The 17,561-nt window shown below is 38.3% G+C and overlaps 1 protein-coding gene across 1 annotated transcript in view; it reads right to left on the reverse strand.

Annotated features, from left to right (window-relative positions):
* Positions 1-14,230, reverse strand: part of PGM2 (phosphoglucomutase 2) — an 18,518-nt gene extending 4,288 nt beyond the window's left edge. Inside the window, exons 1-11 of the mRNA XM_009321389.1 lie at positions 14,066-14,230; positions 13,074-13,180; positions 12,568-12,652; positions 11,226-11,309; positions 9,587-9,780; positions 8,233-8,422; positions 7,435-7,532; positions 4,732-4,912; positions 4,525-4,618; positions 3,522-3,651; positions 754-943 (exon numbers count right to left, since the gene is read on the reverse strand). Of these exons, the coding sequence (XP_009319664.1) occupies positions 754-943; positions 3,522-3,651; positions 4,525-4,618; positions 4,732-4,912; positions 7,435-7,532; positions 8,233-8,422; positions 9,587-9,780; positions 11,226-11,309; positions 12,568-12,652; positions 13,074-13,180; positions 14,066-14,152 (1,440 nt within the window). The 5' untranslated portion in view covers positions 14,153-14,230. The remainder of the gene's footprint in view (positions 1-753; positions 944-3,521; positions 3,652-4,524; positions 4,619-4,731; positions 4,913-7,434; positions 7,533-8,232; positions 8,423-9,586; positions 9,781-11,225; positions 11,310-12,567; positions 12,653-13,073; positions 13,181-14,065) is intronic.
* Positions 14,231-17,561: the final 3,331 nt, after the last annotated feature.

Here is a 17,561-nt window from a genome sequence, read left to right on the forward strand (position 1 = left end):
ATAGAGGCATTGAAGTTGGGCCCCCGATGAAGCTGTCTTACTGGCTGGAGTTCCTTTGTGCTGCTCTTCAGGCGCTCTCCTGCTGACCTGTGTTCCTTCTCCAGGCTCTGGGCATCTATTGCTGGCCCTGGCATCAAACTGGTAGGAGTGGGATGGATTGAGGTTCCCCTCCCCCAGCATCTCTAGTTTAAAGCCCTCTTCACCAGCTTGGCAAGCCTATGACTGAAGATGCTCTTCTTAATCACTGTGGTCTTGAGACCACAATAGGCAAATGACAGCCTTACCCTCAGCCTAGAATCTGGTAGCAGTAGATTACTGCTAGGTAGCCCATTTCAAGTCTAGTCAATGTTTTTACTGCAAACAGAAATTGGTCTGTGATGGCATTTCCCAGGAGGAAAAGAAACATGTGTTGTGGAAAACTAAAGAACCCAAAGCCACATCTCAGTAGACAGCTTAACTTACACTTACAACAAGATAATCCAAGATTGCTGGGGCAAGACAGCGAGATCCTCCTACCTCCCTTTACAGACTGTCATCTTGGAGAGAAAAAACCACAAAACCAAACAAAAAACCCCAACCCTCCCTGCTTCCCCCAACCTTCATTTCCTTCCACCAAGGCAAAACAATCATCCCCAATCTAACTTATTTTAAGACTCAGGATGTAACATAATGTTTAGAGTGTTTCTCCATAGAATTTTTAATGTGCATATACATACTTATATGATTTATATATTATTTTAAAAATATACTTACAGCCTTTTGATCTGGCTGGCTGCTGTCATACCCAGTAGTTAGATCCCTTATTCCAGAAACTTTAAATCTACCGCAAGATTTTGGGTATGTGTTTTTTCCATCAAAATTTCTAAGGTTGTCAAAAAGTTGTTGAATAACTTTAGGATCGTGGCAGATGAAATATGAAGCTTTGGTAATATGGAAGCCATATCTGTGAAGACGCAATATTAATGAATTGAAGAAGCAATGTTCTTCTTGGAGTTGTACACCGTACACATTATACAACCTTCTATAAAGCAAGAATCTATACTCAGGGTCACCCAACTGTAGCACCAGTTCACGCCCTTACAATTTTAAAAAGGCCTCAACAGCTTAATTGTCCTATGTTACATACTTTAAAGAAACTTCTGTGCAGACACCTTTTCCTTTTAATGATTAAAAATGAGAAAGTTTACTGCTAAACCAGAAGAAAAAAAGATGTCATTATTGCCTTGAAGAGATCTAACCACCACAGGAAGAGAACAGACTACATCTAAATAGCTTCCTTGACTGGATTCCAGCTGACCTTTTCTGAATAAAACAAATTCCAGACTGTTTTTTCCAATCATACTTCAGAAGCTGCTCTCCCATTAAAGTGTTTCTACTAAACCAAACATCCGCCTCTTTACCTTATCTGTTTGCTGCCAGGTAATATGATGCAGAATCTGCATCAAAGACAAATGACCTGCTAACACTACTTTTCAAAACAGCATGTTGTTGAAAAGCATACAAGCCAGGACTCCTTGTTTAAGTGAGCTCGTACTAAAAATCAGCACTTGAGGAGCATCCTTGATGCCAGGGAAAATCTGAAGGGCAGAATCTTTTGTTAGTACTAGGATGTTCGTGCTAGAAACCTGAAAGGTTCCTTAAACAGGGTCACGTTTATACCAAAATGGACATCTTGAAGGTGAATAGTTGTTAAATCAGCCTTGAGAATCCAGCAAGGGAATTTACAAAACCTATCCTATATTTGAAAGAAGTGATGAGCCTGCTAGGACTGTGTCCTTTTCCTGATCTGCATTTACTTCTTTGAGAACAGATCCCCCTTCTATACCTCCAAAATACAGAGTAGAGTTTCTTCTGCTTCAACAGCAACTCACAAGACAAATCTGATGAAGCATAAAGTAGTAAGGAGTAGAAAACTGCAACTCTATACTAGCTACAAGCAAACAAAAACCAAACACACACATACAATATGACCCCCCAAAACAAAACAAGAACCCCCCCCTCCAGTTCTAGTTATCAAGCATCAATTTAATAAGGCAGATTTGTATCCTTCCCTGTCTCTGTAGCTTTTCCACAAACAGCGACTATGTGCAGTGACATCTTACTTTGAGGTGCATCTACAGTCTGCCTTTATGCTAAATAAGCTCTGACTTTGAGAGTCCTCTTCAGTGCCTACGTACACAGCAGCACTGTGGCACAGCTAAGTTCCACTCAGTTAAACACTAAAAAAACCTGAAGCAGCTGTTTACTGAATGAGTATTAAAAAAAAAACCCGCGAACCAGAGAAGGATAATTCTTTGAATATACACTTCCAGCTACTAGTAATTAAGGGAATTCTCACATCAGATGCTATATTTGCAGCTCTAGGCATGAATTCCTCTTCCATGCATTTATATTACTGTTTACTTCTGCCATGTACAATAGCTGATAAATTCCACAATTTATTTATGCAGTGTGTTAGCAAGTCTTTGCCACTTGATTCCTTCTTAAACAGTGGATGAAACAAGCATGGCTAGTGCTGCATGCACAGATCACATGAGAGATCTGACGATTGGAAAACAAGAAGCACCAAGGCTAGAGTTTTCCATGAGTCTCTTTGCAGGTTCCACCACTCCTTTGTTAGTGTCTTAGGAGACATGAAGAGGTGAAGAGTATCTGCCAGCCTGTGCTGCTCCCTCCTTTAAAACAACCCAAAACCCCCACAAAAAACACGCCCTGCCCCATGAAATCCAATAGCCATCTTTGCTGTTGATTTCTGTAGGTCTCTGAACACATTAAACAAGAACAAAAGAAAAGTAGTGCCTCATATTAAAAGCTCTCAGAGGGCTACCCAGCTGTATATAGCCAATAGTTATGGCCAAACACTCACAGCACTTCTGCATAATCAGCTCAAATCTCAGTATTCAGGAGCTGAAAGAACAACCAACATATACTATCCATCAAAAAAAGACAGAATAATATAATAAAAAGCCTAACCTTAGAGTCATCTAGAATTAATTTAATCACAAGTAGCCCTGCAAGCGGGACAGAAGCAAGCTGGCTTCTATGAGTAGCATAAATATGCCAGAGCTACTTAGACCCATTCTGCCATCAACGTTTTTGTGCGTTTGGCACATTTAAGCGGCAAGAAGCACTACGATCTCTACAACACAGCAATACTGCTGGCCAAAAACTAGGCCAATCTTCTGTAAAAGGACTGAAGAGCAGAACTTCCCAAAAGGGCAAAACCTTTCAGACAAGCAAACAAAAATACCTCAAAAATCTCATTAACTAATAGGGAATTAGTAAGGTAATATTATTATTTTTAAAATGCCTTAAAACAACACGAAACGAAGTGATAAATATATTCATGCCCATGAGCAGGAGCGCTTTCTAGAAGATTACTGTTAACATAGAATTGTGTTAATAGTACAATAACCCAATTTTTATTTCTTCATATACTATAGGTTACTATTGAGTCCCTATTAACCCTCATATGTGGAATGGAGAAAATCTGAAAATTAAACAATTATAATCAAACTCACTCATCATAGACAGCTTTCAGCTGCTGAGACAAAGACAAATTCCTGGTTGCCAAAAAGCTAGCCATCTCCGCAGTTATAACAGCAGCGCTGACACCATCTTTGTCCAGAACAGCAGGACAGCACATATACCCTAAACAAAGAAAATTATATATATTTGATATATTTTTACGAGGAAATAAGATAAAATGGTGGTGGTGGGGAAGTTAATCAAACCAACATCTTTTAAAGGAGAAATGCACATTACCATAGCACAGACATTTTAGAGTTAAACCAAAAGTGGAAAAATTTTATCTTCTAATCAGTGTTAATTTTGATAAGCAAGGCATTTAATGGAATTTCAAGATAGAGACAGATTTGTATTGTATCAGTACCAGATGCTCCTGAGTACTTTTGGAGCTCTCATAAAAGAGAAATGCCATACTGCAGGAACAATGCAAGTATAGCACTTTGTCTCAAATGTGATTACCCTTACATGTTAACATATGGTAGTACTGATAATCATCCATGAAATTAGTCACATTCTCCTCTGGCTTTCAGGTACTGAGCTACTCAAGAAATAGCACTATAGCTTCACAATTTCCTTCTCACGAATTCATAGCTTTTATTCATGGCTTTCCAGCTTACAAATATAATTTGAGGGAGTTTTTACTTTATTTTATTCACGTTTAAACTTAGCTGAAAACTGTCAGCTAAACATACTCAACTTGAAGTCTGAAAAACATGTTTGTTTGATTTTTTTAAATAGCATGTGCAGAATTTGCAGTCCAAGTCTACACAGCCATGCTACTGAAAACATATACACCTAGCTTACATCATCATACTCTGTGCTAAGCAGAGATACCAAGAATTAAAATTAGTAATATCAATCATCCAAATGGATGATATTGATTACTCACTGGAAATACATCCACTGTGTTGAGGGCACCTTTACATTGCCATTTTTTGCAGTAGTCCTACTTTCACTATTTTACAGGATACTAGGACATCATATTCTGTTTCTCACCTATAGCCTCCTCAAATGCAAAAAGAACAGCTTTTCCCTGGTCCATGAGCTGTTTGGCACGGTTGCCCATCCACTTGAAACCTGTCAGTGTTTCCTACAGCAGTGAGGAGAAAAAAAGGCATTAAAAATAAAAGCAATGTTTTACAACGCTATGACACTGTGTAAGTAAACAAATAAAAGAACATGGAATAACATGTAACAGCTTACCTCAAAGTGAAAACCTTCCTTCAGTGCAATCGCTCTCAGGATTTTGGAAGAAACGGTACTGGATAACATGTAGACATCCTTAATGGCACAAGTATCCCTATTGTGATTTTTCCAGCAAGTGAAGATCCACCAGCCTAAAAGAGCGCCCAGCTCATTTCCAGAAAACACTTTCCATTCACCACTTGATGGGAAAAAAAAATATAATAGGAAGTATATGAATTCAAAGGATAATACTGGAAATAAAAATCTACTGGTTCTTCCATACATGAATACTAGCAAATAAAACCACTGCATCTGAGTTCCAGGTAACAGTAACAAGATATCATGTGTTCATTAAGAACAAACAAAAAAATTCCTCCCCCAAAGAATTCTGAAGTGGTTACCTTCCTCCTCCATCATACGTACCAGCTTTTGAGTTTATCCAAAGATGAAACAGTGATATTTCCAGCAAATTTTAAGTAAAACAAAAATATTCAGCAGACGAATTATAAAATCAATGATTAAGACAAACACAGAGACATGAAAATACAATTCTCAAGTGATCGGTATTTTTAGTTGACTCAGTGTAGTACTCATAAAATACCTTTTATTTAATCACAAATACACCAATTGGTCATTGAGGAAGATTGGAAAAAATCTCAAATGGGTAAAGAAAGATTAACACTGACGTGTTGCTAAAACAAGAAAAATTGAAGGAAAAAGGGAAAGACAGATGTCAAAATAGCCCAAAAATTCCCTGTCACAAAAGGGGACAAAGACACCGCCAAACTGACAAAAATCAAGACCTACAGAAACAGTACCTGTTGTGAAAGAGAAGCAGACTCAGTCTCCTGCATTTATTGATGCCAACAGGCACAAAGCAACGCACAGCGACAACTTAGTGCAAGAGCGCTGAGAGAGTGTGCTCTAGCAGGAGTTTCTGTTAAAGAAGAAGTACAGATACTGTAGAAGCCTATCTTAATATTCGATTAGTGTATGAACAGCTACAGCAGAAGTCTGAGAGGAGGATGCAGGACTGAAAGTTAGGAGACAACTAAGACTGGCTAAACGATTAGCAAAGAGGTAGCAGAATGAAAGCACCATGCTCTCAATGGCGATAAACGCAATAAACTAACACCCCCTCTTCAAGTCTCTGATAGCTGTAAGTTTTTAGACAAAAAACATGAGTGATTTTGCATTCTTGTTTTAACCCATCATAACTAGCACAAACTAAAGCTTTTTATGCTCTTTCCTCAACGCTGAATTGCCAGCTGAGGCTGGCACAGGCCAAAAACATTAAAATAAGGATATTCCAGTTAACACTGCCAAAGATACAGCAGAGTGCCAATTAGCCCATTATTCTTCTAAAGGCAGAGAAGCCTCCTTAGTTCATGCTGTGAGGACAATGAGTTAAAAAAAAGCCCCAAAAACCCAAAGAAAACACCGCCTCCTTTGAAGCTGCTACAAGACCAAAAGAGGTTATCTGGTAAGCAAAATGGATATTTGTGCTGTCGCCTTTTACTGGGTTTTTGGAATTTGCATAACGGATTCAAGTTCAAATACTTGCGTCATCCACAATCACTGAGGACATCTAGCAGGTGCCCATCTCATCCCTTGTGTACCAAGGACTGTTGCCATGATTTTATATCCCTCTTCCGGCTCTAACACACAGGGAATTCATTTACACTATTTCTGCTCCTGGCCCAGCAGCAGATTTTTGTTCTGCTCCTCTCTGAGCCGAAAACCTTGAAGTTTACTTTTATGAAAGATTTATGGTTTCTAACTGCTCAGATTAGCTGCTGCTTTATCAGGGTAGATAAAAGAGAAACACCACTATTTGTGGATACGATACCAAGTGCAGTACTTCAGCTTATTGCCATTCATCAAATATAACCACAATACAGAAATGCAAACAACTGCAGAAGTACAGGATATCAGGGGGCATGAAATAAGGGGATGGCAATATTGGGTCAGAACTATAGGTTACACGTTCCATACATATGAAAAATCTATGAGAAGCCCCTGTTTGAGCATTTTTTCCTTTTGTGATCCCGTTCTTTGACAAGACATACATAGATAAATAATGCATGTATAGCTGGTCCTTAAAGGAGGAAGTACAAATGACTATAGTGAGAAGTACCAAACACTGACAAAGCTTAAGGTGGAACGCAGGTACGTAACATTATGCACAGAAGTGGGGAACTGAGCGAGAGAGGCCTAAATCATCTAATGATTAGTAAAGTGTCTGGTCTAACAGTATTTGAGAAAGAAGGAACTCATATTAAAGAACAGGGATGTTCCCTATTCCTGAAATTATCAGGGAACTAAAAAGGTTCTCCTGAATAGTCAAGTTATTATTTAATAAACACAGTATGAAAGAATGTTGATCAGTCTTCTGTGAAAAATTTCTAACTGAAAACCTACCTTTAAAAAGCTATAGCACAATCAAAACAATTCACAAGCTTCCGTGCATGCCTCAAGGACAGCAAGTGTCAAGTATTTATTCAGGCTTTTGTACAGTGTCTAATATTAACCATTATTTCATTTAGTGCCCCCACTGTGGTCTGCTTCATACAGTCCTCTCACATTTCTATGTGTTTTCAGTCCAAAAACAACTACTGTGACTGTTCTATCTTCTCTGCAGCGCAGGTTGCAAGAATCCCCCAAATGAGCCTAGCCTTTAAGTAAAAAATGTAAACAGTTTGCATTTCTTTATTACCATACCTCTCTTGTTTCTCTGCCACTGCAAGTCGATCAGCATCAGGATCATTTGCTAAAATGATTTTTGCCCCATCTTTTTCAGCCAAAGCAAAAGACAACGTCTGGAAAAGTAGTAAGCAAGATCAGATGAGCGTTAATACTCCCAAATAATATTTTCACTTTCTTTATAGGTTTTAAATAATTTTCCCAATTTATTTAATCTCAAACACCCAAAATCATGATGTGTCTCTACAAAAAATAAACTTCAAGCCTGGCAGCAGTAGAGCACAGTCAGGATATTTAACTTCACCTACGTCATTCCACTTCTGCAGCCTGAGTCAAAAGCTACTTAGATTCAACAGGATCCTTCAACAACAAAGTGCAGCAGAAATACTTGTAGCAGAAATCCTAACCACCTGTCAGGACTTCCCCTGCCCCCTCCCGGTGTCGTATCAGAACAATTTAGTCCTTATATTTCAGATGTAAGCTGTAGAAACTTTCCAAAACCAACTGTGAAGATTTTTTTATTTTTATTTTATTTTATTTTTTAAAAGGAACTGTACCACTTTGTTCTATGTGCAGATGCTGCCATTTCTGTCAGGGCGCACAACAAAGTAGTTTAAAGTTACAGCTAATTATTACCTGACTGGTTCAAAAAGAATTATAAATTTCAATGAAAGGATACCAGCTAACTCTTCACTAAACGTAAGGCTATGAAAACAGAAACAAAATAGACCTTCAACCAGTACTTATAGCCATGACTACTGGCAGAAAGGAAACATTGAAAGACATTACAACTATTAAAAAAAAAAATCTATTTACCAGAACACCTTTGCCCTCTTCAGGATTTGGATACTTCACTGTGGGAAATTCTGGATCAGGATCCCTCTGCTCAGGAACGGCAAAAGGAGGGCTAAGGTCAAATGCCTTGAAGGCCAACTGCACAAATTTATGACCTACACCATGCACAGAAGTATGAACAAATTTCAGGTTTGTTTCCTTGTTTATATTCCTGAAATAAAACAGATTAACAGTAAACTTGGATATGGAAGAACATTCTGCACAAAACTGACAAAATTCAGAAACAGATATGACTCAGTATTCTGTATCACTGTCAAAATCATAAATTAAAGGAGGTCAGATTTTAAAGGTCATGGCTTGAAAACTGGCTTAGCCTCATTTTTCAGCAATACGAGTTGCTCTTGATACCTAATGTCCTGGTATGTGCAAATCACTGGAATAAGAAAGATGGTACACTCCATGCACCCCAAAGGAGGAGAGTGGAAAACAAATACAACTGACTAATAAGACTCTTCATCCCCAACTCTGGCATTTAAACCAGCTCCGAAGACTGTGAACACAGTGAACCGACAGCAGCATGCCTCATTTGAGCACACTCATTTTTATGAAGTACATTCCTGAAAGTGTAGAACATACCTAAAGACATGCAAACTCCTGAGGAGATATTTAACTCCTGTTCTGAAAAAGCAGCATAATTTCTCACATAGATGCAACTTTCTAGTAATTCTGACTTCGTTTTTAGCAAGAGTAAGAACATGGTTACTGGTGGTTAAAATTTTGATGTACATAAGCAGATCTAACAGGTTGCTGCTCATCTAATCCATAAACCGATTCTACTTGTTAATCACAAAGAGACCCATCCACTTGATTTTGTCGAGTGAAGTTTTTACTGAGCAAGTGACAGGAATAGGCTTGTGCAAGGTGCCCAAAGCCACCAGGAGCACACGCAGGGCTAGAGTAACAGAGCAAGACCTCGTCTTCCAGAACTGGCTTAACAGCCTCGTTCACCTTCTCTCTTAGAAGCTCATTTTAAGGCTGTTGGACCATCAGTGTCAGCTCACCCCCAGCTGCACAAGATAGCCCCAGTCTTGCTGTGGCATTCGGTTGCTGCGTGGTCATGTGAATACAGGGAGGTGATATAATCGGAAACTAATCACTCACTTTGCTGGGTTAGACTTCTGCCAGAGCAGCTTTATGAACTGGCTCACTACGTCACCACACAGCTGCCAGTGCTACCACAAAAGATGACAAGAAGGCACAGACAGATCTGGTTCATGGCAGGATCATGGCCGCCCTGACTTCCATCAATTCAAACTGCCCCACTGACATACTAGATGGAAAATCCTGTATTCTTAACGGAGTTAACACCAGTTACCTGTGAAAGCACTGTTTCTGTATGTCTTTGAAATACTCCTTATTGACCGTGGCATATGGATCATGAAGTAGCAGGCTGCTGTCAATCAGTTTGTCATCCCAAGCCTGTGGCCACGGCTCTTGGTTCTCCTCAATAGCCTGAGAAATTCCTTTGTCATGAGGGGAAATGATCTGAGCACCATTTTCCCAGTAAACCTAAATAATAAATAGGGTAAGTGAGTATTTGGTCATTAATATTGTAGGATAGCATTGTTATTTTTTCGTTGGCTAAGGTGCACTACAATTGGTAGAGTATTACGGTAAATTAGGCTTAAGTACACCCAGAGTATTCCCCTGTTCATATTCTCAGTGTTTGCCCTCACATCCCATTTTTGTTCCATAAAAAAAGCTGTTTAATTTTATCAGAAGATATCAAAATCCATAATGAAACACAAAAGAAGACCCAGCTCATTTACTGAGAAGATTCAAGTATCAGCCTGTCTGCCAGCCTTGGGACTGATAACTTGCCCATGCTATTTCATACACTTTCTTCCACATTTTTAGGTATAATCATTATATACAGAAGAATTCTTAAGAGGAAGAAAGTGTGCAAAAGTGAAACACACCTACCACAAAAAAATTACAGAGAAAGGCACAAAAACTTTGCAGTTGCCTACAGCAGCAGTGTTGCCAGAACAGCAAGCACAAATTCAACTAAGTTTCAAGATGTTCATTATTTGTAGTCTTCTCCTATTTGTTGATTGTTTACACATCCAGGAAGAGGTGTACTTACTATGTTTTACTTTTTGGCAGTTGTTTGCACACTTCCTTCTACTGATGGTTTACAGACCACAAGTTTAAGGAAAGATACCTAACAGCATCTGGGCCATGTACATATGTAGCCCAAATAACAAAACATTAAGAAAAAATGAAGATGATTTAAAACGTAATTGCTAAAACATCCAAACAAGCTATCAAGATCAATACATGAAATATTAAAAAAAGCAATTTTAAACAGACATGAAATTCTGGAGGGAGAGACAGCAAGAAATAATCCCTGCTAATGCCTTGTTTTTCTATTAAGAAGACAAAAAAGATCGCCCAACTTCCACTTCTGTATTTGGGAAACAGTCTGTATATGACTAGTCCAGCTATGGGATGACTGGCAGACAGGTAGCTCAGCCATGTTTTTTTCAGTGGGAAGCAGATTTCTGTCATAGAAAAAAGTCACACTGATAACTGTGTCACTTAACACAAGAAAAATATACTACAAGAAATTAATGGAATTTATTCAAAACATTTTGTACAAGCAACTCATTAGGTTTCACGTATTTTTAATTCTCTGGGTTTGTAAAACTAAAGAGATCTTTTTAAATCATGACTTGGTGAAATGATTAATGCTTTTGAAAAGAGGTCAGTTAATATTTTGAAGTATTCCAAAGTATGCAATGGTATTACTTATCTTCCTGCTTTTTAGAGCTAAGATTTTAATTATGTTAGTAGTATAACATGCTGCTAGCTTTAAATACATACATCTAGAAGAGATCAAACTATCAATTAATTCGGTCTATAACATGATAGGAACTATACACAATAGTATTAGTGTCTCTACATGGAAAAAATGTTTGAAAAAAGCCAGAAAATAGATCGTATAGGAATACCTTGTAACCATTATCTTGTTTTGGATTATGGGAAGCCGTAACCATAATTCCAGCACAAAGCTTCAGATGAGTTACTGTGTACGGCTGTAACAAGAGAAAGTTATCTGAAGTAGAATGTGCAAAATAATATATGTTATTTATTCTCATGCATATGCAATACTTCCACACTGCTGAATGAAAAGAAAGCCAGGATACGATTCCTACAGACTGACTCTAAAGCAGAAGCTAAGTAGTACTTGCTCCACTAGACCCCACACGGCACAACTTTAGCCCTTCCTTTTTCTTGTGCATTTTCCCATTTCTATATTCTTAGTGTTGTTTCAGACGCTTTGTGGATCTCCAGACTAACGTTTTTATAGAAGGAAACCGAATGCACGTGTTGCCTACTGTAGAATGACTTGAGATACCTGAGGTCTTTAAGGTTGCAAAGCCTGTTGGGGTCATGACGGAAGTCTGCACAGGGTAGAGAATTACAGCTGGAGCAGTCTCAGCCATGCTATCTTTTGAGAGCAGCCCCTGGAGCAACTGCTCCATCGTGGTTCAGAAGAGAATTGTTTTGCAGAGAGCCCTTATGAAGTAGTCCAAAACAGATGGAGTGAATTAAAAATAAAGCATTATTTGTGACCATAGGTCCAGTTCTGAGTTTACTCCTGGCTCTTTATTAAATAGCGAATACAATCAACTGCAGTTCTTGCAACACTGCTTTAAGCCACACTATGAAGAATTTGACCCTAAATCTACCAAAATTTGTGTCAGTACAAGAACGCTACATACAACGTCTTCATCCTGCTATGTTCTGTTTGCAGCACTCACTGGAGGAACAGGCATCAGGAGAAACTTGCTTTTAGTGCAAAGGTAGGAGTTTTCTTTATTGCTCTAGAGCACTGACACCTAGTGATCCGATGGTGAAAAAGCGGACACATTCAACAACCCTCCCGGCTTAACACCACTGCACTCCAACAACCTGCTATTTAAAAAGGCTACTTTGGATTCAATACCCCAAAAAGAAAAAAAAATTTTAAAAAACAACCAAACCAACCAACCAAAAATCACAAAACTAAATGTGTGTGTACATTTCAGACTTTGGACTCCACAGCAGTCTAGAAACGAGATGTCTTCGACAAGAAACCTGCCTGATAGCAGGAACACTGATACTCCACTAAGCTTCCTCCTTCTCTTGCTGTGGATGTTGTAAACTAAATATAGCTAAATAAGCATAAGACTAACTGCAGGTAGAGCTTAAAAAGTTTAAAGTGGTTTGTCTAGTTTTCCTTAATGTACGTAACGCAAGATATCTGACAGAATTTGTGTGTATATAAAAAGGTATAATAGAGAAACCTACCACAAAAGGAGTTGGTGTTATATCAGAAAACAGATAAACTGGAACTCCTTGACTGATGAAGGTATTAGCAGCAAGTCTTGCAAACCTAAACAGGAAGAAAAGATGCCTAGGAAATATATTCATTTCTCACCGATTAGTTTCCTAGCTTCCAGCTTCCCCACACACACATATCCTAATTAGTTATAAGATATATATATGTTATCCCCATATCCTAATTAGTTTCCAGCTTCCCCACACACACACTCCAATTTAAAAAAACAACAAACAAAATCCCACATAAATAAATCCCAAATTATTATACAGACCCAATTTAAATGTGTTCCCTCACTACTCCCAACAGACAAAGCACAACTCTAAGAACTGCTTTGGCATTAACAGAATATAAAAACAGTATAAATCCCTCACCTTAATTCACTCTACAGAAACAGAAAATACTGTTGAAGCAGATATAAAACCATAATGGATCACACAAGACGTCTATAAAATACTTAAAACCTAAAAAGTACCTTTTGCTACTACCTCCACTGGAAAGATGGGCACGAGCATCAAAACCAATCACAACTCCTCTCTTTTTCAGGTCACTGAAATTCTTCTCAAGGTATCTGCAAAATCCCTGAAGACAACAACAAATTCACCTCATTAACCCAATCTTAATATTTAATTTGTCATTGCATTAAGATGATTCCTAAGATGTTGATGGCTTAGAAAGGTGAGTGCACATAACATCTCACTGAACTGGACTGGGATTCAGTTTGTCTAGGACCAATAAACACCAAGAAATATCAGAAACTTTCAAATTGATCTAGTGAAGCTGGACAGCATTTAAGTACTTTTCCAAAAATCAGAACCAACTGCAGAAAGAAACAGTTAACATGATTAGTCTGAATTGCAGATTTTGAGAAAGGATTTAGCTGTGTTAGGTCTTAGATGAGGAAGAGAACAACTGGCCAATATTTCAGTTTTTTAACTGAAATCTCTCAGTTTTTTGAACTGAATCTCACCCTTAATAATGATACCTGTTTAGGACATGATACAACACCACTCCAAGCTGCAGTAATTTGAGGTTTTGGCGTTTTTTAAGCTCTCCCCAAGTAGATCTACTTTAGGGCCTATATGCGTATGTATAGCTTCACTGCATTTATGTAAATTTATGTCCAACACACACAAAGCTTAGCCAAATGCTGGCTTGGGGGTTTTTGTGGTTGTTACATCAGGACTAATTGATCCACTTGAGCTTAACTGTAGCTGTGTATAAATTCAATTGCAAATCCAATATGGAAAATAACTTATTTTAATGGCTTAATAGCTTCTCTCTGCTTGTTTGCAGAGATCAGCACCCAGCTAATAATTAACATATAAATGACTTCTGAAAACTGGCCGAAGTTTACTACAAGTAAAAAACTCGTACTTCCATAGAATACCCATTGCTTGTCATAAATGAGGCTCTTCCGCTCATATATACAACCAGTTAAGTGAGATAAAGTGCTGAACGCAGTACCTGGGTTGTCTGGATAATAGTCAGGTCATTCATGTGGGAAATCCCTGCCCCCATGGCAGCTCTGAGCCCTGCTGTGCCAAACTCCATCCGCGAGCCAAAGTATTTCTGCAGCTCTCCAGCATTTCCTTCAGCAACCAGTTGCTTCACTATTGCAGAAGTTTTTGGATTCTGTAGATACAAAATTCAGGTATTCTAGAAAAGGTTTTGCTTGTTCGTTTGCTTTTAATACCTTTAAGCTTCTTAACAGAACTGACTTTCTTTCCCACTCTCTGTACCGGGTTATTTCAGTATCAAAATATCGCACACCACTTCAAGAACACCAGAACTCCTGCTACATCTTCCTAATTTTAAGTCAGTACAATCTCAAGTATTACTTATTTTAGATTTATCTCCTTAAGTGAACGTGCTGCCTCAACAGCAGTGTATATATCACATTTTGGAAAATGAAAAGATTTCCAAGATGTCCATTTTAATATTTTCTTCGTTTAAAAACAAAACAAAGAAAAAAAACACCTTTACACTTCAGAGAATTTTTGAGATCACAATACAAGCACTACTCTAAACATGTAAGAAAGTAAGTTAAGCTGATGATTAAGAAATATTTGTTACTTCCATAGCGCTATACATAGAGTTTAAAAAAAAAAAAAAAAAGATAACCTTGCCCCCAGACTGGCTAACACCAGAGGCAGCAGCAAAACTAAACAGACTGGTCAGAAGATAAAGATGACAATTTGCAATACGTTTGCAGGTAATGCTTGTAAAAATAAGCACAACCTTCGGGATGAAAGCTTAGCAACTACAGCTGAATTCTTAAAAAAAAATGACTGTGCTGAGTGGCGATGGAAAGGCCACGTCAGGCTGCCTGCGAACAGTGAGGAGTTTCTAAGTCTCACTGCTTTTCTTGGTGTATTACTTACATTGACTCTTTATTGTTATCATCAACTCTCTTTGTTTCCAAACTTAGGAACTAGTGAAGTCCTGTATGCCCCAACCTCTCAATCTTAATAACGTGGGATTTGTGGAGTTTAATATTTGATCTCTTGAAAACCGATGAGCCAACAGGACAGATGGCCCACTCCAGCCACCAGGCAACAGAGTTATGTGGAGAGGCGGCATACTCCGCAGGTTAGTCACTGCATGATTACACACACTTTACACTGGAGTACAAAGATTATGATTTCCAAATGGACATAAGCTTTGATTTCTGGTCAACCAAATGACCTCATAAATGTTACAGACTTCACTATTTCTTGGATGACCTGGATATCCTTGCAGCAAGGGAAGGCATATCACCCTAGGCAAAAAAAAAAAACCCAAACATTTTCTGCACCTCCAGAAAATGCTGCAGAACATGCACAGTAGTAGGCATGTGAGTGAGCTTACGTACAAAGGTGTAAGCATTCTGGAAACCAAACTGAGACCAGGGTCCGGATGCCCTAATCATTGATCTGCAGGACAACAATAGTTTAAATAAACACTCAAAAAGCTAAAGAGCCTTTGGTGCTAATGAGCAAGCTATGTAATACAGAATAAGCTGGACTCATTAAAAAAAAAAAAAAATCAAGTTTCCTGGGTGCAGTAAGCAATTAGGTACCCCTGAATTACTGATTTCCAGTTTAAGAATTACCAATTTACCAGTCCAAGAACGTTGTAACTGACACTTCCTTGTAGGAGGCTCAATGTAATTCTGTATTATTATAGAGTAATTATATTCTATAATTATAAGAATAAATATAATTCCGTGTTATTATAGAATAATATAGGTCAGCATAACTATTCTGAGTTTAGGCAGTTTAAAAGTTGACCTGAACTTTTTGCTGCAATACCAGGCCTATGTCTCGTAGGTAAAGCCTGAACGCCCCTTTTTGCATCAGGCTTTGTACAGTGCCTAGTCACCCTTTTTTCTCCCCCTGCATGAGCTTTGTGCACAGGAGTTGTCTCTTACTGTTGAAACGAGCATCTCTTTAGGTAGACGCTGCACACGCTTGTACAGATGTTGGACAGGCTAGAAGCTGTAATGCCAACACAGAAGGGCAGCTTGACACTAGGATCATACTGTAGCTCTCACAACCAAGGAGATTTTTGTTTGTTATTGTTGTGTTAGAGGAATTTCCCAGGTTTGGTATCTACTGTGAAACTACAGGGATCCACCAGTTTTTCAGGTCTGGCTAAATGATCGTACTTATCCGGGTGGCTGCCTGAGTCTGAGCATTAGTCCACGACATCTGCTAGCGATAACCTGATTGTGTGAATTTAGTTGCTTGGGACCGAATTGTATCTGAAGGATGAAGTGCTGTCTTCTTCCTTCCTTGTTGGTTCTCTCAGGTTACACTTTTTCTACTCTCAAATAAAACTGGATGTGAATATAAGGATACTGATTTCTGGGAATACCGTGGCAGAGGTTTCAATACAGAGTTAATATCCAGTAGTGCAATTTGCTTAAACATCACCTGGTAACACTTGAGTTATTTACCTTGGTCTACACTACAGGAAGGCCACAAAGAGGTTTCAGCAGTGCAGGAGTCCCCACAAGGTTTTAGAGTAGAGAGACAGCTACTGACTAAACGGGTTTTACTTTTAGCAAAAACAGAAGCTACCTTCTATCCGTAATTTTATGATTGATAATAGAAAGAATGACAAATATGATACCACTTTAGTGAATACAGTGATGAAAATAGGCTGGTAACGAGCTCAGTAATTGTCATCTAGGTAGAAACTTCCTGTTAAGCCAGCAGGCCTGTCTTCAGCCATAAGGGCTTGCTCTTGCAAACCATTATTTTGTAAGAAACGTGCAGCTTATCATCATTAAACATTAACTTATCTCTACACGTCAAAAAGGAAACTTTTTTTTTTTAGTATCAGAGTAAATGGACAAGGGTTATATTGGATTCCGCTGTTACTCAACATGAACACGTAAGAGCTCCCTGAGAAATGAAAATACGTCATCGTTTTTGAGCAATCAGCAATGGGTATTGCACACTGGTCAATTATAACTGAATCAAAGACGTAACTGTTAACAAAGGGCTAACCTTTCAAAAGTAAAGATGCTATAAGGGATCCTGCATTAGATTTCAAGAGAGTTTCACAAAATAATCAGAATAGCCAGTTGAAAATGAAGTGATTACACAGAAAATAGGAATATAACTAACGTTAGTCAAGGAAGTTATGGAAATAAGAGGCCCTTTAATGCCAGACTGTTTTCTCAAAATCAATTAAACTGGAAAAAAAAGAAGTCACAAAAGCTTATTGTCATTTGATGTGACACACTAGCATTTCTGAAAGAAGGGCTGGTTTGGCACTGCATTATCATTAATAAAAACAGAGCTGGCTAACTAATCAGTTAACCAGTCGAGTGACCTTTAATGAAGAATCACAATAAACTCAAGGTACTTCTAATGATGTCCTTTAGAACCTGGAAATAATACTAAAAAAAAGAGTTATTCTATGTTTTCTTTGATAATCTTTAAATAAGCAGAAGACCCCTTGCCAAAAAAAT

The sequence above is a fragment of the Pygoscelis adeliae genome, unplaced genomic scaffold (genome assembly GCF_000699105.1).
Source record: "Pygoscelis adeliae isolate BGI_AS28 unplaced genomic scaffold, ASM69910v1 Scaffold133, whole genome shotgun sequence".
Lineage (NCBI taxonomy): Eukaryota > Metazoa > Chordata > Aves > Sphenisciformes > Spheniscidae > Pygoscelis > Pygoscelis adeliae.